This window comes from Strix aluco, chromosome 4 (genome assembly GCF_031877795.1).
Source record: "Strix aluco isolate bStrAlu1 chromosome 4, bStrAlu1.hap1, whole genome shotgun sequence".
Taxonomy (NCBI): Eukaryota; Metazoa; Chordata; class Aves; order Strigiformes; family Strigidae; genus Strix; species Strix aluco.
Genome location: NC_133934.1, coordinates 89,871,821 through 89,894,629, shown reverse-complemented (window position 1 = coordinate 89,894,629; position 22,809 = coordinate 89,871,821). Strand labels below are relative to the sequence as shown.

The 22,809-nt window shown below is 43.5% G+C and overlaps 1 protein-coding gene across 3 annotated transcripts in view; it reads right to left on the bottom strand.

Annotated features, from left to right (window-relative positions):
* The window catches only part of ITPKA (inositol-trisphosphate 3-kinase A), a 46,597-nt gene that overhangs the window by 7,110 nt on the left and 16,678 nt on the right, over positions 1 to 22,809 (bottom strand). The window contains exons 2-8 of one of the 3 annotated variants that reach the window (XR_012623250.1): positions 14,440 to 14,536; positions 12,052 to 12,265; positions 10,181 to 10,385; positions 5,439 to 5,540; positions 4,271 to 4,342; positions 2,908 to 3,395; positions 2,248 to 2,708 (exon numbers count right to left, since the gene is read on the bottom strand). Coding sequence is in view for 1 of the 3 variants with exons in the window: in XM_074824150.1 (XP_074680251.1) it covers positions 3,192 to 3,395; positions 4,271 to 4,342; positions 5,439 to 5,540; positions 10,181 to 10,385; positions 12,052 to 12,265; positions 14,440 to 14,536 (894 nt within the window). In the remaining 2 variants the exon portion in view is untranslated. Of the gene's footprint in view, positions 1 to 2,247; positions 3,396 to 4,270; positions 4,343 to 5,438; positions 5,541 to 10,180; positions 10,386 to 12,051; positions 12,266 to 14,439; positions 14,537 to 22,809 lie in introns of those variants that run through there. The other 2 variants (XR_012623251.1, XM_074824150.1) reach the window with 2 other exon arrangements.

The following is a 22,809-nucleotide window of genomic DNA, read 5'->3' as shown; positions in this document are numbered from 1 at the left end:
CAGTATCTCCACGGAGGCATTAAAGATCTACATTCTGGATGTGTATGTGAACAAGAACCTTGGTCATCACGCACCAGCTCTATGTTACATGCCTGTGCAAAGGCATCACGTTGACCCTCATTCAAGGCAAGCGACTCCACAGTGAAAGGCGGCTGTGCCGCTTCCTTGCCCTCACAAGCGAGGGCAGGCAGACAGGCACTCTGGGCCAGCGATGGGAGTCAAGGTATCCAACTCACCCCAGGGTAGTTTGCTCACATGCTCAGAGTCTCAAGCCCCTTAGAGCTCCAGCACTCAGCTGCAGTCCCAACTTGCAGTTTGCTAATGAAAAGCTGCCTCCTCTCCTCCTTTCCCATAACAGTAGCAGAAGATTGTGACTCCTTCCCTTTTAATCCCTTAGCAGGCAAGAGAGCCATCTCAAAACTAACTTGCTAGAACTATCTGTCATCTAGAATGAGTTTCCAGACCAGGGTCTGCCATAGCAGAGGTTTTCTTTTTTTCCCCTGACCTTTTCAACTACTGCAGAGGAATGGATCATTCTCTGTGTTTTCCCCCAAGACCAGGTCCTGCAAACCATCCAGGTGCTAGCAGCCATTGGTTTGTTTGAAGCCACTGGTACCACGTTGCTTCTAGTTGTCCTTTAGTACTCAACAGTCATTCTAAAAGTTTGTCTCAAATTCTCAACTGACATTTGAGCATCAACTTTTACCCTCTAACTCTCCCCTCTAGAACATAAGTTACACTGGTGCAAAAGATTCACAGATGTGGTAAAAGAAGAAAGAAATTTAACTCTGAAGATTAACTAGGCAAGCCACTAATGAATTCTATCACCTTCACAGTCTCATTTCTAACTTTTCTAATTTTTTTTATTATGGTAGGACTGCTTGCAAGTGCAGTTTCATAGAAAAGGTATTGTTATTAACATCCTCCCCTGTGGGACCTGCTTACTTCCTATTCTCCTTAAGCACTGCTCACCAATGGCTTACCTGTTGGCTGCAGGGAAGGAGGAAGACTTTTAGTTTCAAATTGTATGAAATTCACCACAGATTAGTTCATCATCTCATAGCAGTTCAAAAGTTAGGAGGCATCTGGAATGATATCTGTGCTCTCTATTGAAGGCTTGCTGTCACTTCAAAAAAGAAAGGGTAAACCCTCTCAAACATCTAAGTGGAAAATTCATGAACAAACTATCATGAAAATAAAACTGAGAGGGACTCTGGAGGCCACAGCAGAAGTCTGAATTTGCAGCGAACTGCGAAAATAATTACCAGTTTGAAACAACTTCTGGTTTAGGATGAAATGTTTCCACATGTCATTACTTCCTACAGAATATCCACTCTATGTCACCTAATGTTTAGGTCACAACAGAGCTTGAATTTTCAATACTGTTGTTTTGTTTAGAGGTGATGAAAGAGCCATGAAATCTGACTGATCTCTTGGTACAGTAGTGTGTTATCTAAAGTAACTCCTTTTAGAAGTTATTTTAGGCTCTTCAATTCTAATTACAAATGTTATAGATAGATTTCATTCCGGATCTGGACTCTACAGTCTTTTTTTGCTCATGATCACAATTATTACTGAAATAGCAGTTTCCCAAAGCATGGAGTCAGTTTCACATATCCTAAAGTTCTCAGAACCTCTCCTGAGCACAGGACACCAGCAAAAGACAGCAATTCCTGGTCAATTACTAGCTTTAGATGTTGAAAGGCAATTAACAATCAAATAGTAATATAAGTCATGTCCTCATTTTGAAAACTGCATCACATTATTAATGTTAAAACCTGGAATGTGAGTGAACATGTGAATACTGATAGTATTTATACTGCTAGTATTTAAAGAACTGTTCAAGTGACTAGAGGCAACCAACAGAGAAGGTATGTGAAGCCATTACAAGAAATCACTTCAGTCTTTCTCAGTTTAACCTAAACACTGTGAATTTTCTGTGGCTGTGCCTGGGCCACAGCAAAAGAAGAATGAACCACAGATGGCCCCGCGATTCCAGACGGGGACTAGGGGCTGTGATATATTGACATCCCTTCCCCCAAACTGCCCTGAGTTACCAGCTGATACCCTGGAGGAAGGGTGCCTGGGAATTATCTCACCATTAGTGTAGTGCTGTGAACGCAGAAACGTTACCCTCCTGATCGCTGCGCCAGTCTATGCACTTAAGTGGCAGCATCGTCTTTGGGAACAGGAACATGGCCAAGAAGTCACGTGCATTAGGAGACAGTCCAACCACGATCGTAAAAGATCACACTAGTTGCTGGCTACTAGTGCGTGTGTGTGCACATGTGTAGGGCTTTTATCTTTAGAAATACACAAGCCTTGGAAAAACCCCTTAGTTTCCTGGTCTGTGTGCGAAAGAGTCATTACTGATTTTCAGAACTGCAGTTCAGCTGCAAGAGGCCAAACTTGCCAAGCTAGGCACTTGCCCAACAGCCCACCCAGCCTGAAAGTCAACTGTGTTTGGAGACAACAGGCTGCTATTCTCTCCCTAGAGTGTCTGTAATCTCCTGAGAGGCTACATAAAAAGCAAAGGCTGCTCTTGGATAGAAGTGAATCAAGGCAAGGGTAGGGGAGAGGAGGAACGGTCAAGAGCAGTTACCACACCCAGCCACTACAAACTGCCGTCTCCCTTTGCTCCAGGTTTCTTCTCCCATTTCCACCTCGTGCACACCGTAACACAGTGCAGCAGAAGTTGTTGGTCCAACCTATAGCGTATACAGGAGCAAGGAGACTTGGAATTAGGGGGAAAAAAACCCACTCTTGCTGGTTTCAAAACTATGCAGTTCCCTGAAAAATTGTATTCCTACCCTGAATCCCCAAGAACTTGCTCTGGCTCACTAAGAGATAATCTGGAGTCCCATCTGTTTGCCAGAAATCGGAATCATTCTGGGCTGCCACACAGACCTCTTGACTCATGCTGGTGTGATTCCTGAGTATGGAGATCTTCATTCTCTGAGGACCAGTCTGAAGCTGGGCTGGTGCAATACAGACCAATCCGGAGTTATTTAGGTTCATAGAGGGCCGATGCAAAGTCATTTTGATCACTAACTGCTGGGTTCTGGATGCAGCTCCCTCTGCACTGATGACCTCAGGAGTTTGAAGGGAGTTAAAGGTTTCCTTCTAACTGAGTGAGCCCAGTAGAGCAGAAAGTTACAGAGAAGCCCTGCAAGTTTTGTGCCATTCTCAACTCATCTTTCAGTGATGCTTTCCAAGATGCCAATCAAATTGTCCAACCCCAGCAGGTACCCATCCTCCCTGTTGCCTTCTTGCCAGGGGATCCTGTGATCCAGTGTCTGCCCATCAGGGAGAAGGGTGGTCTTTCCAAAATCGATCAGCCACACATTGGCATTCCCACTGCCATCATGTACAAAAAGTAGTGAACTTCCAACGACCTGGAAGACAGATTGAGACGACATGGTTAAAAACACAGCTTTGGCTCTCCCCTATCCCTTAACACTTCCTGCTACGCAGATGACCTCCTCAGATGACCTTCTCACCTGTGACCCAACAGACTTTTGGGCTCGACTTAAACACTGACAATTTACATGCCCCATTTGCATAACCATATCCATTTGTAACGTATAAACAGGCGTGTAGATGGGAAAAGGGACCCTGTAGACAAAAGGAAGAAAAGGGATTCCCCAGCTCCCTGGGCAGCAGGTGTCAATTTGAGCAATTCAACAAAAGCCAGTGACTACTTTCAAAGAAAGACCATGACCCATCATTAACAAAAATGCCTCTAGCAACAAGAGGACATCAACAAGGTAAAACGTCTGATCTCAGAATCTTGAGCTGTGACAAGCAGAATGTACAGTGCTAAGCATATAAGCAGAACATACAGAGCAGAATTATACAGTGTTTCAACATAAATCCAGTATAATTAATATAGCCTTCACTGTCAAACTACAACTGAGTGCTACTGTAGCAAATGCAAGCTTCCATGTTGCCATTTCCATGTAAAGATTCCCACTAGAACACACCAAGATTAGAGAAACCACAGGAAACTGGTACTGATAAACCACTCCCTGCAGTGTCCCAGAGCTATAAGTGCTGGGATGTTACAAAGATGGGAGGATTTCTTATTCCTCAACTGGATTAATCTTCTGTATCGTTGTGATAGAAGCTTTGTGGTATCTGTGTTGTTAACATATATTAGTTTTCTTGTACTACAAACTCCTTTCTGCTAATACAGCAGGCTATGCTGAATTACACCTGAAGACCAAACGAAGCAGCAATGCACCTCCACAGCATTACACTCACTGCTCACCTCATGTCGCTTGAAGAAGTCTGAGGATTCAAGAATGATATGAATTTCCTGCAGACGCTTGAGGTATTTTTTCTGGAGGAAGAGGAGAAAAAACCCAACCCATAAACATTTAAGTAAGGAATGAATGAAGATAGTCTGTTTACAAGAGTCAATATAATGAAGAGATCATGTTAATTTTAGGTCCTTCAAGGTCCTAGAGGTCCTTCAAAACATCAGGTTCATCATTTGGAAGTCAATCTGAGCATACACTTCAACAGGCCTTCATAGTGAATGAACAGCCTGGAGTTTCTCTGCTGCATGTGTTACACCAAGCATACTCATCTGCCTTGCTTCAGATGCAGTAAGACTTTCTGCATCCCTTCTTTCTTCTTTGTAAGAAAGAGAAAACAGTTGCAAGCAAATAAAAATCTTTCAGTTCTCCACAGTGAAAAGAATGAAATTGTGTTAGAGACAAGGAGCTTCAACTGGGGCGGGGGGGGGGGGAGGATTAAAAAAAAAAAGTAATTACAAAATAAGGCCTAATGCATAAAGCTCCAGTATACATTTTTAATACTGCCCTGTGTTACCAAGCATGCTCGTCCTGGAGGGCTAATGTGCCTTCATAACAGCTTCTACGCTGCAGCAAAACACTAGGGCATCCTTTGAAGTTCCAAAGACAGGAGACATGTCACGCCACGTACCCCACGCCTGCTGTGCTCCCGTGAAGCAGTGCAGGAACTGCTCTTCGAGGCGAGTCTCACCCACAGGAGCACAGCCAGCCACCAATCTCACTTCCTGCCCCCATGCTCTGGTTTTAGCCTCTCCAGACTGAATTCCCAAATCACAAGTTTTCCTGCCAACACAAACCTTGCTTAGACATCGTCATCCCTCTGATGCATCTAACACCCATGGTCGAAGGTGGCAAGCCGTAAGTTAGCTCGACTGACGTTTTGCTAGCACGAGGAACTCAGGGTGAACTCACGGCGAGAGCTGACAGAACTGCTCTCAGCCAACTACTTCTCACAGCCCACCAAGTCCCCATGTCCACTCCATCTGCTGAGAGGGACTGGAAGTCAAAACCATTTTCTTCCTTGGTAGCTTAATTCACTTTTCTTGTACCAGAGGAAGCACAGCCCTGAAGGAAGTTCACTGGGTCAAAGATCAGTGAACCTGAAGAGTTCAGACTCACCAGAATAGTTGTGTTGCCCTCAATGAATTCCACAAAAACCTGTAGAACTTGCTCCTGCGTCTTTGTAGTTTTGAAGTTTGTGTTACATGTTCCATCCGCCTTCTGCACAAAAAACGCACAAAGACAGAGACGATTTACGCTACACACATATCATTCCCCTCATCAGTCAATCCTCTTGAACCATCAACAGCTCAGCTCTTGCTAACCAGATGAAAGGGAGTAGTTGAACAGGAAGAGAGCAGATAAACCAAGCAAGCAGCAGAGGAGAACAGATACAAAAGCTGATTGGGTGACTTTAAATGGCATTTCATTTCCTGTTGAGTGCAGTTAAAAAAAAACAACTCACGATATTACCAGTTGCAGGAGGGTTTTCTCACATGCCAGTACTAGCAGTGCAAAGTTCAATGGGGCAAACCACAGTGACCTCTTTGGTTGTCCTCTCATCTAGCCTGGTGTAGTCAAACCCTGGCTGGGGCTGTAAGGGGACATTTTCAAACCCAATTTTACCAGTCCTTTTTGGTTTTGTTTTGCAATGGGGAAATCAAAGAATTGCGGTTAAGACTCTGTTTCTGAGATACCTTTGCACATTAATGTGACCCAGAAGACACAGAACGGAAAGCTAGTTGCAGTCAGGAACAACCCAGGATTGGCAATGCTAGCAGTGACAAAGCAGGTGTGTGAATTCTGGCAAAGGACAGCACGGGCATGCTGGTATCCAACTGGGTGCTGGAGAAAGTCAGAGTATTTTTGTGCTAGCAGGAAGGCTCAGTACAGAAGCATCCTGCTGCTGAAAAAACAAGTCTTTTCACATGCTGGTACTGACCAGTTTGTTTTTGTGGAGCTACAAGTAACTAAGAGCAGTGCAGGAATCAGAGAAATCTGTCAACATCGACTACATGAATATGCATTTCTCCAAGAACACCCCTGTTGCTTCAAGAGACACAAACAGGAGCTTTTAGGACACGCATGTAAAATACAGCAATTACTGCAGTTGGTAGCCTGTGTCCACTAAAAGCCTGCAGGATTACCAAACTGTATTCCTCTTCGTTGTATCAGTCTGAGTAAATCCCTCATTTCCATTATAAGAGTAAATCAACAGGTCATCAAAACGTGTTCCCTCCTACATGTTAAGTCACTGCACCAAAACTGGGTAAATTCAGCTCCAGTCTCAGCAGGTGAAACACTATTTACTCCACAGCAGAACTCAGCTCCTAGTATATACATGAAAAAAATCTGATAATGCTAAATTTCCAGATTTATCATGCAGGAGAATGAACTGACTGAATGGCAAAGCCATGCAGAACAGCCTCCCACCTACCAGACTTTCTAGCAGCAGAATAAACAGAATTTTCTTCCAATGCTGTGGGCCAGATACAAGTGTGGCATGTCAGCCCGATGAGATGTGTAAGTTATGCAAGAGAAGTTCAGCAGGTAGGCAGTGAAAGTTAGGAGCCATCTGATCTGGTGCATGGTAATACTCAACAGCACACAGAAATCTGGGACTCAGTCTGATGCCTCGTACCTCTTCACTGGAGTAAGACTGTTTTAAAAATAATTTCTCCCTGTGCCCCAAATCCCAGAATAAATCTGGAATAGCTGCTGTGTGTTCCCTTTTCACCCATTTTTGTCTGGACAGACTAGTTGCTCGCTTCCCTGGTGTTTAGAAACACTTTTATGGATTTTGTTCGTTTGCAGTGGTTGGCAGGAAACGTAACTGCTGCCTGTCTTTCCTTGCTGTAAACAACATCCAGGTTTTGAACGACACCATCCCTTGTATTCTACAGCAGGTCCTTGCAACAACTCCAGATGTACCTGATCCCCAGGAGGCACTTGCCTGACTCGCTCCTTGGAGTCACACCTTGGTCGAGGGCTCCACGTCCATTCCTGCACAGCAGAGCGGGCCGTTACATAGTGCAGCTCAGGGGCCACTTGCAGCACTTCTCATTTGATGGCTGGCAGGAGGGCAGGCTTGGTGGCTCCACAGAACAGTGCTACCTATCTTAACCTGCCTGGTCTCGCTCAGATTCCTCTGTGGACTTGCCTTAAAGGGCTCGGGGTTAAGGTCGTGACCTAAATGGATTCACAAAGGTTTATGAATCGTATCTGATGTCCTCCTGGGAAAAGGGCTATCCCAGATCTACAGCTAAAGGAATGGTACCGAAGGAAGAAGTAACTTCCCAAACTGCACAGAGACTTGGTGACAGAATGGGAAGCCAGAACGCCTGATTCTCAGCCCCACTCATCTCTGCTCTGCAAAACTATTCGCTTCGGGTTGTAGAGACAATGTTTGTGATGCCTAGCCTTCAGACAGCTCCTTCCAGAGAGGAAACCTGCGTTCTGAATCTGGCAGGCACAAGAGACTGAGTATCAGGTGCCAGCTGTAAGGAAACCCAATGGTTCAAACTATTTTTCATAAGAGGAAGAGTGACAAACCCCATAAATGAACCTGGCTCAATTTCAGAGATATGGAAGCAAGGCAAGGAAGAGAGACGAATCAAGCTAAAGAGAAAAGGTACCCCACTGATGAAGAAGGAGTCCATATGGTAAATCAGATCTCATTTATTGGCAGTCACTTCACAGAAGGGCTTCTATGATTTCACTTTCTTTGCTTCTTCTTCTTACTTCAGCAGCCCCAGGGCAGGACTATTTCTGAATGACCAAACCCAAGATACCTGTTCAGCCAACTCCAGGAGTTACCAGCACACTCGGGGAGAACAACCCCTTTTTCCCCATCAGCCACTAGCTGGCACCACTGATCCTTATAGGCTCTCCTCTCAAAATGGGGATCTCTGCAGCACAGCTTTGCTTTTCTGCAAATATACAGAACTGGATGCACAGTTCAGCTACAGTGAAACAGTGCAGGGAGTACAGACTAGCTGTACTGCTTGAACAAATCACTTTCTGTCACCATTTCTCCATGTAAATAAAAAAAAAAACACACACAAAAAAAAGAAAGTGATACCTACATCCCTCATAACAGCACAGGGAGATAGAGGAAAAGGTAACGTACTGCACTACTCCAAGGACTAAGTATTTGTGTCCTGTTTTGCAGTTACAGCATTGTCTGTAACAGAAATATCATGCAGTCTGTGTGTCATCCTGCTCCTACCCACCTCTGATAGCCAACCAAACCACAAAGAACAATCAGGAGGCTCTACTGGAGCTCCCCTGTGTTCCCTTAGCTCAGTCACTCTCCAGGATTCAACATAAATCTGTACGACTTCTACGCTGACCAACTATCTTCCCAAGAACATATGTAAAAGGTTTCAAGATCATCTGGGCTTCTGATTCCATTACAGAGAGCATCCAAAAGACCTAAAATGGTACAGGACTAAAACAGGTATATTGATAACATCATGAGATGGCTAAAGGGTAAGACAGGAAGTGTCTTGGCTGGATGGGAGCCAGATCATCTACCGCCCAGACGGATCCTGCCTGAGGATGCCTGTGTCTAACAGCCAGGAGTGGGAGGCACAGCGTGCAGGGGGCCAGCACAGCATGAGCTGGAAGCCCTAGTTCCTGTATCGCAGCAGGAGAATCTGTGAGTGAGGAAGGGAGAAGACAACACAGGGAAGCAGAGAAGAAAGGGGTGTTTAAAGAGCCTTCAGCTCATCAGCGTCACCTTCTTTTATCCCTTTCTTCTTCCTACGTGCTTGAACTATGAAATGGAAGGAAACCAATCCAGATTACAATTTACAATGTCCTAACGTATCTAAATTAAATGTGCATGCTCTGGGAACATCCTGAAATCACACAGGGTAACCCTTGCTAACCGCTTCACAGCTGTCCCACCACAGGCTTCAGGTAACAAGTACCCATCCAGGGTGTGGGTGGGTTTGGGCAGCCCTTGCCACGCTCTGTGCTGCTACAGGTACACCACCACTGAAACCCAAGCGAACCAGTTTAAGGCTAGCTGTGACAGGCCTCTGCAAACAGAAAGCAGGCTTCTGCATTCCAGCAAGTGTCAGCATTGAAGTAACTGAGGCAGGTGTTGATACTCTGCAAGTAGGTCCTAATGGGCTTCTGGGTGGGTACCTGACATTGCCACAGGGCACAACAAATATAAAGAATTAATGGGTAGGAAAGAAAATTGCCAAGGTTCTTTTGTGGCAGTAAGGTAGTATCCTAGGAAAGGTACAGGGGCACAAAGATATCCATCAGGAACAGCAGATAGACTTTGTTGATGGAGAAATTTTATTTTTGGTTGTTTTGGCTTTATTCCAGCTACATCTATACCGGATATTGTCATGTACTTAAAAGGAAGAGGAGTTTCCTCGATCCCAAGAATATCTAAGCTAATGCTTTTAACATACCTTGCAAATAAACATAACTGGAACAAAAACACTTTACTGTGATTCACTTGGAATAAATATGTATAGTTCCTGGATAAAACAAGTAATTGCACGGGGAGAGGCAGTTATTTCTTCAGTTCTGAATTCTTCCTTATAACCATCTCCTTTTTATTCTATCTACACTGTGTACCTGCTTCAGTCCTTCCTACAACGTCTCTGCAGTTGAACCAAGTATGGCTGATGTGCATTTGGTGCTTCACTTCATTGACACAACTCTTATAATTACAATGGATGTTTTAAAACCACAATACAGTGAACTCTGTGGATTCAATTAGTGCACTTCACATAGTCCTCTGGAAAACCTGGCTACTGATGCACACTACCTTTTTGATTAATCAAAAAAATCAAACAAGTTCAGCCTCCAAGAACAGGCAGAAGGGAAATTATTACCTTAATCCCTTCAATCCTGAAGCCCAGGTTGGCACTAGAGCTGATGGTTTCCCTCCACTGCATGTATCGGGGTTTGGTGACAGCATGCTGGGCATTCTCTTCAGCCGTGGGAGCAAGAGGATCCACTTCAATCATTTTCTTGTACATGTCCTTACGCAGCTTTGGTTTCTCACGGGCCTTAGTCAACTCCTCCTCTAGGTATGTCCTGCAAAAACATCACATCCCAACAAAACTGTAAGGACTCCCCAAATGTTTCTTTTTACAGCTTATAAACTGGCCTCAAGAAACGTCAACCAAGTGTTATCATTACCCCAGTTTCACATATGGGGAAACTAAAGAACACAGACTGATGACTGCACAGGGGTATTTAGAGAAACAGCCGCAGGAATCGGGAATTGTATCATGCATTTGTTCTAACTATACCTTTACTTACTGTTATATGTTATTGTTACAACTGCAAATAAGAGAAAGCTGAATTCCTACTGTGCCATGAAATAGAACTGTATTTTCAGAGGACAGTTAGGAGAGATCGCTTACAATGAAATCAAAAGCAAATAGGGCTGCTGAAGTCTTACTGTCTCTTCTCTCCTCAAAAAAAACTAACATCTGTCATGTGTGACTTTTTAGGTCTCAGAAGGCAATTAAGGTTTTACTTAATGCATCAAAGTGAAAGACAGATTCACTCTTCATATAGTAAAAATTAAAGAGTAAAGCAGATTATCTGAGCAGTTCCAAACCAGAAGAGCTAACCTGAAGAACAGGAAGGTGAAAGGTGACAAGCCTTCCACATTTTGCTGTTATCACACTCAATCCATCCATCTGGTAACCATTAGAAAGGCACTACCTATGTTCTCTACATTCCCCTGGACTCCTAAAGCTTGCACCTTGTCAGGTGCCTGAAACGTACCTTCTTCATCACAGTGTAATAAGCCAGGCTAGTGTTTAGGAGATGCTGTCACTCATTACCAGAATGTCACCTACTTTGAATAAAATATGTACTGCTGCAAATCCTTCTACTCTTTCTTCTGGGCATAGCAGTGCTACACATTTCTACTCTGATTTAGCTGACAATTCCTTTAAGATTTTGCATCTATTTGAAAAGGCTTGTCTGCACTCCTGTAAATTGAATAACTCATTTATGACAATAACTCTTGAGCATCTGAGCTGACACCCAAAAGACTATTACGACAGTTCATACCTCTCTGTACTGTTACTCCAGGCTCTGAACAGATTTCTTATCTCTTTGTTATGCTTAAATAACATTTTTGAGGTTTTCCTTAATCTCAGACAAGAAAAGGAAAAGAAAAGTGAGAATCTGGAGAACAAGGTGATAGCATCACAGAGATGTTAGAGTAGGGAAAAACACAGGTCAGTCCTGGGTACATGGTCAGCTCTCTGAAGAAAAGATTAATACCAGTGAAGACTCAATCAAGCATTGGAAATGGGCTTTCACACTGTTATTCAGTCATTCGCACCGAGATGAGAATTTTACTCCATCGGGTTTCTTGAATCACTGAATACACGAAGATTAAATGAACTGGTAGTGAATGAATCATGTAATTTTTTTCCCCAAGTATTATTAGGCCACTGCAGAAAACTTTATCTTAAACCACCCCTGAAAATTTCTCGGTATGGATAGTTTTTGAGGCTATAGATCAGTTTCCAGAATCCACGCACAATCAGGCAACAGGGGGACATACTTTCCCCTCAGGTTGTCCAAGGTGACTGCCAAACCAACAACAGGTTGTCTGGACTGAATCCCAAGGCTCTCAAAATGCTACCAAACTTCTCTAGACAGAGCATGACCACATCTCCCCCCTTCCTTCAAACGCACTTGGGTTAGAAAGCACTTTCTCTTTCGTGTACCCCACCTGATCCCCATCTTGCAGTCCATCACACAAGGCCCTTCAAAATCAGTAAGCAAGTCATCCAGCTGAATGTAGCTCTCGCCATCTCTCTCCACCACACCATGGAAGCAAGGGACGCAGGAGCGTAGCGGGTCTTTCATCAATCGCTCAAAACACTCCTTTTCATTCTCTGAGAAGCGTTTGAGAATCTTCCCACTATCAGCTGCCTTGAAACTCCCTAGAAAAGAAAATCGAACACGTGCTGACAAGACTGACCCACAAAAAAGAAAAACACCTTCCCCCAGCACTCCAGCTTCATCTACCTCAGCCTCATGACACGAGTTAAAGACTTCCCCTGAACAGAAAAGATAACATGCTTTACATAAAGAATAAAACTCCCAGGACAAACACAGCCGTTGGCAGTGAAAGTCCGTTTGGATACGTTCCCATGTTAGAATTTATAGCTTTAAGGAGTGCAGCTGCTCCAGGCCATCGTTTTTTTTTCCCCATGCTAAACTCTTTGTTAGGATATTAAACACTACTATACTTACTAAAATGCACAGGAAGAAGCTCTGAGTCAGAATTCATTAATCCTCTGACAGGCTATCTTAAAGCTGCATAACACTACCAGTGTTGGCTTTGTCCTCAATCCTCAGGTAGGGTATTACCTGCTGTGGGTGTGCCTACGGAGGCGGCATGGGCAATCAGTGATCGTTAAACAGCCACCAGCAGGCCAGAAGCCAAGCACTGCCCTTCACACACACACACACACACACACACACGCGTGCGCGCGGTGACTGCGCAGGTGTGTACCGCCAGGTACTGCCTCTTCTCCAGAGCCCTGCTCATCTGCTGGTATAGCCTGTGGTGCAATTGTTTTTTTACAACCCTGTGTGTGAATGGTATCCAGTCCAAATGACAGTCTGCATAGGCCAGGACTAGCAGTAATTAGACTCCAGCTGTCTGGAGTCTCCTTGTCCAGACACTCTCCTGTCCTGCAACCTGCCTATAGCGTCTGTGGAAAGCACACTTTTCATTCAGAGGTGGTCCCTTTTAATCTACACAACACAAAATACGCGCCAAATTAGGAGCCTCATTAATCCTGGGGCTAACACTCAACTTTTATCACAGCAGGATCCTTCAGCCATTGCAAACTGGTTCTTCTCTGACAAATCCTGGAACTGGCACTGCCACAGCACAAGGGTGAGGGTGGTGAGGGCCCAGGTTTTAGTTTAGAAAGAACTTGTCATATCAGAGAAGAACAGCTGCAAAAAGGGTGGAATAAATGCAACCACAGAAAACTATTTAAAGCAAACTGGAGCAGTATCTCTCCTAATCAGCTTCTAGTAACCTCTTAACCCTCCCTCTTCCACCCTACTACACAAGCCTCCAGAAGGGTTATGATGACACAACCAGTGCACCACTCCTCACAGACCAAGCCAACCCCATACACACTGAAATAAAAACTGCAGTAAGATTGGGTCATCTTGGCACTCTGCGCAATACAAGTCAGCCCCTCCAACACCGCTGTGCAAAATGCAGCTGCTCCATTTCTAGGACTAAATAAATTTCTCTGCACAGCTTTGCGAGCACCATATTACTGTATTAGCATATAAAGAGGTGTCTCAGGTACTGCATGAAAGCACGATGCAGCGTAGGTGCCTGCCCACATGTGTACTAATAAACCCCACGCAAGCACGGAGGAACAGGGCTGCATAGGAATTAAATGAAGCACGAGAGAAGCAAACCTAATGACTTCCCTTTGTTGTTTTTTTGCCTTAGCAATGAAGCAAAGCCTACACCAGCAGCACACTTACTAACTTCTACAGACACAAAACTAGAACCAGCCAACTGAGCTGCTCCTTGCACTCATACAGTGAACAATGACAGACTCACAATGCAAACACCTGGTCAGCAAGTCAGTTTTCACCAAATTTGTTTTCCACCCAAGGGGGTTGGAGTTGGTATTAGAAACACTGTCCTTGCCAGGGCTGAAGCACTCACAGTAATCCTTCCCACTAGGGAACTAATATATTGGCTACTCAGTCAAGAAAGATGATCCCATAGCACAACCAACAGCAATAGATGGACTAGGACTTCAACTCCCCAGTCCCTCTTGTTTCCCTCTAACACGTATTTTACATATATCACCTTACAAGGATTCATCAGCACCTGGGCCCTTCCCCAGAGTCTGACCATTGCTTCCTTGCTCATCTCGTTATTTGGGTATGTCACTCCCTTTCCCTGTCCCCACCGCAACTGAAAGACAGATGTTCTAGTTCACAGATTTACATGATACTGCCTGCTTCCTTTTTACCTGAAGGAAGCAAATAGAAAAACACTGAAACACTATTTTCCGTGCTGCTGCCATTCCCACCCCACAGACAAACACATTGAAGATATCCATCTTACCTGTATGCCCAGCCAGCTGCACCCATGAGTAGCGTTTCTTGAAGGGGCTGATGACTGGTAAGTTAACCATGGTTTTAATTGTATGCCATGCCTTTTTCTGAAATACAAAGAAAAGAAATATTAAGTTGGGCAAAAGCTGAAATCCTGACATGCCACAAACCTACCACATAGATTCATGCACATTGAATTAATTGTTCCTCTCTAATTTGTAAGTGCTCAAAGGTGGAACCACGAAACAGACACTATGATCATCGCTGGAAAAACATGCACATGAAACCAAGAATGGACAAAATACTTAAATATAATGCCCTACCATCCACAAGAAAGCTGCCTGCAAGAAATAAAAAAGTCATAGTGCACGTCACAGGCCTGTTCTTAGCCACACCTGACCCTCTCTGGGTGTGAGTCACACAGTATGGGGACAGCAGGTGCTGAACATACACTTATGCACATTTAAGTTTCCATGAGACACGAACATAAACTGTTTGCCGCTGTCAGTAACACTTCCTTTCCCAGAGAACTTCGGCATCACCCCATGATTAACAGCTTTCTCCAAGTCAGCAGGTGAGTCTTACTGCGACAGATGCATAGAAAACGCATCTCTAGTTAGACAGGGAGGTCACCCAGGTTCCCCCAGCACCCACTCACAGTGTGCTGTAGAATCTACTCCAAGTCACAGATTTTCCTGCTCCCCACCCTCTTTCCCAATCTTGTTACTTTTTAACAAAGCTGGGCATTGCTCTGGCCACCTTTGGCTGCGCACAGTGCAGGTGTCTGGGTACCGCTGCAGGCAGACAGGGAAACAGAACAGCTGTTCACTGGCTGAGTGCTCCCTCACACAGGCAGAAAGGAAAAAAAAAGTAGAAAGTGAAAAAGTCTTATGCTCTGGAACTGAAACCCAGGTGGGAGAGAACCACAGCCCACTGGTGTTCATGTTACACTCTGAGGGATCGCAAAGTGCTCTATAAACAAGGACAGCAGGCTCATTTCCTCTGTTGCTAGAACATGATACCCCGCTGGAGAAAAAAAAAATGGAGCTGCACAATACTGGTGCATGACAATTTAGTGCTGAGGGTTTTTTTGCTGAGATCACATATAGTTGGCCATTAGCCTGCATTTACAGAAGTGCTTATCAATGGCCTAACTGGGGTCCACCAAAAGCAATTAGAGGCATTGACTTCACTGAAAATGAGTTTAGGTCATTGCTCAACGCCTGAAAAATCCACCTTCAAAAACAACCGTGTTTTCTCTAGCAGGGATATTGATCTGATGATCTGGATGCTTAGGATATGGGATTTTTATTGTCTGCCACACTGTGCTTCTGTAGAAGTGAAAAATACAAGTGAAATTGCAGGCAGTGATACACGGGCAAAAAGTAGCTTTTCAGATCACACTCTGACGTGGCCACCCTTCCCCAAACTTGTTCACTTATACCACGTTTCTTATAAGGCACCCTCTTGCAGCGTTGGTCACCATGTGAGGGCAAAACCCTGCAGCTGTCTGTATCAAGAGGACATGGGAACTCACAGTAACCAGTGATCTTTAAGGATTTGTCTTCACAATAAAGTTTTAAGTTATGCTGCAAATTAAACTGACATAACAATATAATCACCATATGAGCATACTTAACTCTGAAATAAGATTGCTTCTTCCTATTTAACTTACTTTGGTTCTGAATGCAGCTCAAGCTGAAATGAAATCACTCTCGGTCTGATCTAAGTGCCCCATGGAGCAGTAATACTTTTGAAAACATACTGTGCCAGGGAGAGGAAGCATCCAAAGAAAATCCTGGTGGTTTGAGAATCATGAGTCAGTTGCACTTATCACAACTCCACAGATGTTTCTAGCTCTAGCTAAACTCCAGTTTCATAAATACCTTCTGCAAGTTTAAATGACCCTTTCATATTCTGTATTACTTGGATTTCATATTTTATATTATTTGCCTTAAGTCATTCCAAACTGCAACCCTGCAGTGCTAAACAGTGACTTGGCTCTGCCACAGAGCTAGCTGCTGTTTAGTGAGGGAGACTCTTGCACACCACTTACAAATGTCCATAGCCTCCTTCTGGAGGAAAGTGCAATGTAAATATTGTTATTCAAGTATCAAAGATAAATTACTTTTGTATAGTCTATTTGCTGGAGTTAACTGATAGCAGAAGCCCTTCAGTCTACTCTGCTGTTTCTACTCCAGAGAGACACAGTCCCAAATTATTTAAAGAACAGTTGAAAGTAAACATCATTCTGAACTAAAATGACCCCTTTGAATGTAACTCCTGCCAAAGATTGAGTTTTTGAAGACTGCAGCCAAGTTTTCAGGTAACGCTGCTTTTCCCCCATCCTTTAATCAGAAGTCAGCATTGCTCCATAACTCTCCCATAAAGATCCTGTACTCGTCATAATGTCCCACTCCCAACAAACTGCATCCTGTCTCCCAGTGACGTGTCATACTGCTATATCCAGAAGTGATGAGCAGCACAGGCTTTCAAGGAATGCACATCAACTGTCAGTGCCACACCACACTCCAGTGGCTTTCCCGCCTCCTCCCTCCCACCCAGCCCTAAGAAGCTGCAGCTTTTATTTGTAGTGTGGGTGTGAAGGAGAGACAATGGGACAAATCCAGCCCCAGCTCAAGTGGACTTTGGCTGCTTAGGTTACAGCTGCCTTGGATGAGTATGTTTAAGCTACTTATCCAATATGCAGTCACTGATAATTTTTTTTTAAATTTAAAAACAAAAAATCTCTTCGTAAACCTTTTTCCCCCCACAAGACAGGGAAAACGTGAGTCTCAAGCTAGGAGGGAACGGATTGCTTCCAGACCCATTCCATGGGGCGTACTGCCATCGGCAGGGGTTCAGCAGTTGCACTTTCCTCTACCGCAACTTCCAGCCTCCCAACTTACTCAAACCAGGATGCAAATTGCCAGGATGCAAACAGGACTGCATGCTGTTGGAGCAGTGGTGTGAGTGGGAAGATGAAAACTTTGTGTGCCTGCTGTAGGAGGAATCTTTCTCACTTCTATTTCTAAAGCAAGATCTCTTCCTCTTTGTTAATAATGGTATTATGTGCTTTTCAAATCACTGCTTTATGCTGCAATGGCAAAGAGGACTGCTACCACTGCCCATCTGTATTTGCAGTCCATATCTCCCTCACTCCCTGTTTCTTCTAGATTCCTGTTCAGTATTCCTTGATCTTTTGCTGTCTGGGTTTCTCCAAGCCCTTGTTTCTTCTAGATTCCCAGCCAGCATATGCTATTGACATATATTCAACGAAAATTCAGATTATCTCTGTACCAGGATTACCTGAATCAGATGCCCTTGACATCACCGATGCTGTTTTATATGCCTCAAGATCAATATACTCAAGAGTTCTCCAACAGGAAAAAGGAAACCATTCCAAAAGTGCCAAGAGGCAAGCATGAGAAGTATTAGCATTCTTAGATTCAGCATATAAGTTACTCAATGTGAACTGTAACTAACACACACTATATATATATATCTATCTCCCTAAAAAATAAAAGGTGTGGGATGCTAAAGAGGGGAAAAGCCAGTTTCCTGCCAACGGGTCAGCATGTGACAGGCTGTGCTACTGGAACCACGTCCCTGGTAGGAAATGAACAAAAATTCAGGGGAAGAGAATGGGAGAACCGATTCCAGCAATGGCAGCCACAATGCATACAAAGGACTGTGGCTTGGTATCTGACATTGATCTGTGTTATCTGGATTACTCTTTTGAATGACTCTTCCGACTTTGAAGCGCCACACTGAGGAGAAGCATACAGCCACGCAGCAGACGTGGCAGCCTTGCTCTGTGTTAGCACTGGCAGACGCAGACAAGATGCTGGCCAGATCAGGTATTCCCAACCTATTCAACCCTGGATAAAGGCAGCTGCTGCCATCATGTCTATCCATTAAGAAACAGCAAAGATGAGCAGCAGCCGAGAGCCACTGGCTCCTGAGAGCACAGCTTTCTCCAGGCCTCTTCTCATGATGAGAGCACAACTTCATACGTTACTAGTATGCAGAAGCACAGCCATGATGATCCTGCCCAAATACACCAGTAGGACCTGGCTGAGGAAAACCCAGTAAACTCACTGGGAGGTGTTTCATCCATTTTAAGGGGTTTTGGCTTGGTCCCCAAGAATTAACCCCCAGGAACTACCAGGCTTTCCTGAAACCCTCCTACCATTCCAGGAGAAGAGCTGTATCATCCCAGTAGCCAAGCTCACTGAACAGATTAGTGCAGACTCCCTGGATTGCGTGAGGTTTCCTTGGTTGCTGTTGTTGTTTTGCAGGCAGTATAGAACAAATGGAATCTCTCTCTGAGCATATGCTGAACCCCTCAGGGACAGGAGAGCCACTCTGACTCCTAAGGGCAACGGGGGATAGGGACCTGACCTTCCTCTGCTGTTCTGTGAAAAAATAAATATAATCTCTCCCTTATTTAAGGGTAAAATGAATACAAGGACCTCAGTTCTGTGAACACCTTAAACACATGTAGCTACCCTCAGGTAAGCATCAACAAACAGGTTGCAGAATGTAGTCCTAAGTGAAGCAATTACAATTATGAAAAACAACAAACACATCCAAACTGGGGGTGGGGAGGGTGGGGTGTGTGAAAAACCTTTTCTTCAGGAGGAAAAGAAAAATGCATCAGTTTTAATAATTCTAGCACTTTACTTGAAACTACAGTGAGTTAGAGAACAAAACTACACTGAAAAGTAACATAAATCAGCAGGGTCCCTAAAAAAGTTAATTCTTCCATCAGCAGCAGAGTAAAGGAGTAGCTGCCTGTACTGGTAAATTTTCATGGAAATTCTGCTAGACTATAGTAAAAAATGACCCTTGAATCCTTTTTCCAGGGATATTTCAGCAGTTTCTTTATCCAAGATCCTGTTGTCTTTTTTTTTGTGCACTAGTACAAAGCCTACGCAAGCCTACAGAGAGCTATTATGACAGCAAGAAACAAAAGGATAGTGATAAATTTCTTTGTAATTTTTTTTCCTAAAAGGCTTTAAGAAAAGAGTACTTAATTGTCAGTCATTGTAATCTACCGTTCTCTTAAAGTCTTTACATCATTTAGGCTAAATTCTGCCACTCTAGGACACGGGGGCTGAAAACTGATCTGTAACACTGGTTGCCGCTGCCTACTCAGTGTCTCACTATCTCCTAGAAGGAACAAGGTTCCTCCACAGGGACTTGCAAGGAGTACAGAAAACTATAATTATCAAAAAGTTACTACATGTGTTTCAAAATAATTCTGCAAGAGCCATGTGCCCAAAACACAAAAGCACTGAGCAATACCTTGCCTGGCAGTCTCAGCCAACACAGTGCAAATGAGCAAGCATGCGAGAAGGTGATGGGTGTTGGCCTCTTTCGGGACACAGTAACCGTAACAATAGTGACTGGAAAAATAACGCCTGGGAACCCGTCAGACCATTAGCTGGAACTGGCTTTATAAGCAGGCCCTAAGCTAACACTAAGCATTACTAAGCTGGGTATCAGTTATGACTTATCCATGCACAGTATTAGTCATTCTCCAGTGGCTCACCTTTCTGCTGTCATTTTTTCTACCCCTCTTCCCTTCCTTCTTCCTTTCTGGGTCACACACTAGCACCCATATTACTGTCTTTGAGTGATACCACAAATCGTCATGAGGTCCATAAGATGATTCACAGAGCTGTTGTAAGTATCAGTGTGAGCAGGTGGTAGGGTCTAGTCCTGCAAATACCTCTCTGTTAATATTTGTTCTCTCAAAACCCTGTGTATGTTTTACAGTTTTATTATTCAGTTTTACTTTTTATAGTATATACATTTACTTAACTCAGTAAAATGTTTTTAAAACCCTATCAGTTAATTTTTTCTACAAAATCCTTGACTGTTTTATTTACCTTGGTTTCTTAAAACTGAAATAAATCAGCTTGAAAGCTAGTTTGTTTTCTTAATTCTTTATGCCATTTTACTCAATTATTTAATTCCATTTGGAAAATGAAGTTAACATATTCAGATTTGTTCTCCATTTTCAGCATTGTTTGTCACTTTATTTGAATGGGTTTTGACCTGTCATACTGGACCTGCACAAAGAACTTAAGTGTAGGTCCAAAGCTACTAACCATATTATTTTAATGAACTAAGCCTAGCCCAAACAAAACTTTGCTTTCTTCTGTCTCAATGCAGCCACTACCTGTCATTACCATAAAAACCTTCCGTAAGAAATCATTCTGAGTGGACCACAACCAAGACAATTACTAGCTTAATTTAACTACCCTGTAATTAGATAGGCTTCTCCCTCTGTGTGAATGTAATCAGTAACTACAGTGCTATAATTACAACCCATTAAAAAAAAAATTACAAACACTTTAGCAAAGAATTTACCACTTTGACAAAAATCAAAATATTCTACGAAGACAAGTTATCAGCATAATTTCCAAATGAATGAGTTTTCCATGGGTGCAGCTTCAAAGATTATTAGGGATTTCATTTATTCAAGGGAGTGCAGCCCTGGGACAGCCAACCATATGGTTTCATCTCATGGAGATATCTGGGGATTTGAGTGATGTTATATTAAAAAAAAAAAAGAAAAAAAAAGATAGTGAGAGTTGCTGAGCAACATGCTATCTTTCCGGTTACAGTCACAGAATTTGCCTACTGAGGGATTCTGGTTTTGAGTTCTTTCAGTTTGAGGCTTAGTGTCTTCATTAAGCTTGAGTCTTTGCAGATCTGAAAGAGACAGGCAGTTAACTTGGTCAGATCCAGATCCTGGAACAGCAGACATTTTTATGCCCAATATAAACAAATTGGAATTATCCTTGGTTTTTCTTCTAGTAATATATACAGGGATATATATACACATACATACACACTTTTAAAATATCTAAAGCAGCTAGTAAAAGCTTTTCATTACAGTCAATCAAAATTCCATGAGTTTTTTGTTGTGGGTTTTTTTTTTTTTTTTAATTGTCCAAACTATAACAACTCCTAGGCTTGGGATCATTTGGTATTTGAAGAAATCTAGACCTAGCAAGGCATTGTACTGCAATGGAGAAGGTGAGGCATACGTGTCAATTTTTCCCTTATTTGTTGGGAGAAATATAGCTTAAAATATCCACAAAGGTTCTTGTCTAGGGAAGCAAGGTGCAAGATTTGCCCATAGCTAAAACAAAACTGCCCCAAATAACAAGAAAATCCCTGAATTTGTCATATAAGGCACTTACTTTATACTTTCAGCAGCCAGTTTCTGTGCTTTTGCCCCTTATTAAAGGTTTCTGAAATCCTCAAACTAAGGAGATTCTTGCTGCCAAGTCTACTACCCACTTGGCTGAATCAGACATGAATCACAAATCGAGACAAAGATCTCAATGGGTGGGAGGTGAAAGAGCAAGTCAACAAGAAGAATGCTCCCCAAGCAAGCTCCGATGGGAGTATCTGAGCAAACACTCAAACCTTTATAACTAAGTTTCTGATCACAACACTTGATTTGGCTCCCAAGATAGGGTGAGGCTCTTACAGCAACTGATTTTCTATCTTCTCTTGTCCCTGGGCAGTAAACAGGTTCCTGATGCACACAAACACTAGTCTGCACAGTAGCGATTGTTCATCGACAGAAAAAAAGGTGTTTAGGGCCAGAATTGTTGCTCTATGACAACCTACATCAATGGATAGCCCAGCCCAGAGTCTGGAGATTTGAGCATCAACTTTAAAAAGTCAGTGCCCTGACCTGATATGTAACGGCATCAACCTCAGACTGTCAGAGGTGCTATGCCAACCAACATCAACTGTTAATTCAGCCAAATCACTGCAACTGGCCTTCTGCCAGGGCAGCCGTGCTACTTCAAATGCTATCAGGTGTCACTCAAGGAATACAAACAGCATAACCATGTCCCTGATCAAGGCAATCACTGAGTAGTCTCCACATGCCAGATGCCTTGGGAGCCTTGACCATCCTTGTATCTGCTTCAGTCCCCAAGAGAATTAACACTCGCTGCTTTGTCACACAGTTGATCTTCCTATAGCATACAAGAACCAGCTGGAGCTGTAAGAGTGATGATTAACAGCAAGGGAGAACGCCTGCTCCTCAAGAGCGGCAGTTTGCATGCTACACGAGCAATTTCCTGATCAGCACCTCTCATCGGACTGCCAGGCAAACTGTGAACACACCTTCATCTCCCCCACATCTCATTCACCATCCAGCCTCCAAATTTTTGAGAAGAAAGGGTGCTCAGCCTGTGCTTAGCCCTTGACGCTTCCGGTTTTGCACTCAACCATGGGTGAGGGCCACAGCTGCTCACCCAGTGTTTGGCAGGTGTATCCTCTGACTGCAGGGGTTTCATTTCCTGTTTGTACCACACGCAAGATGGGCTAGGCTAAATCTTCC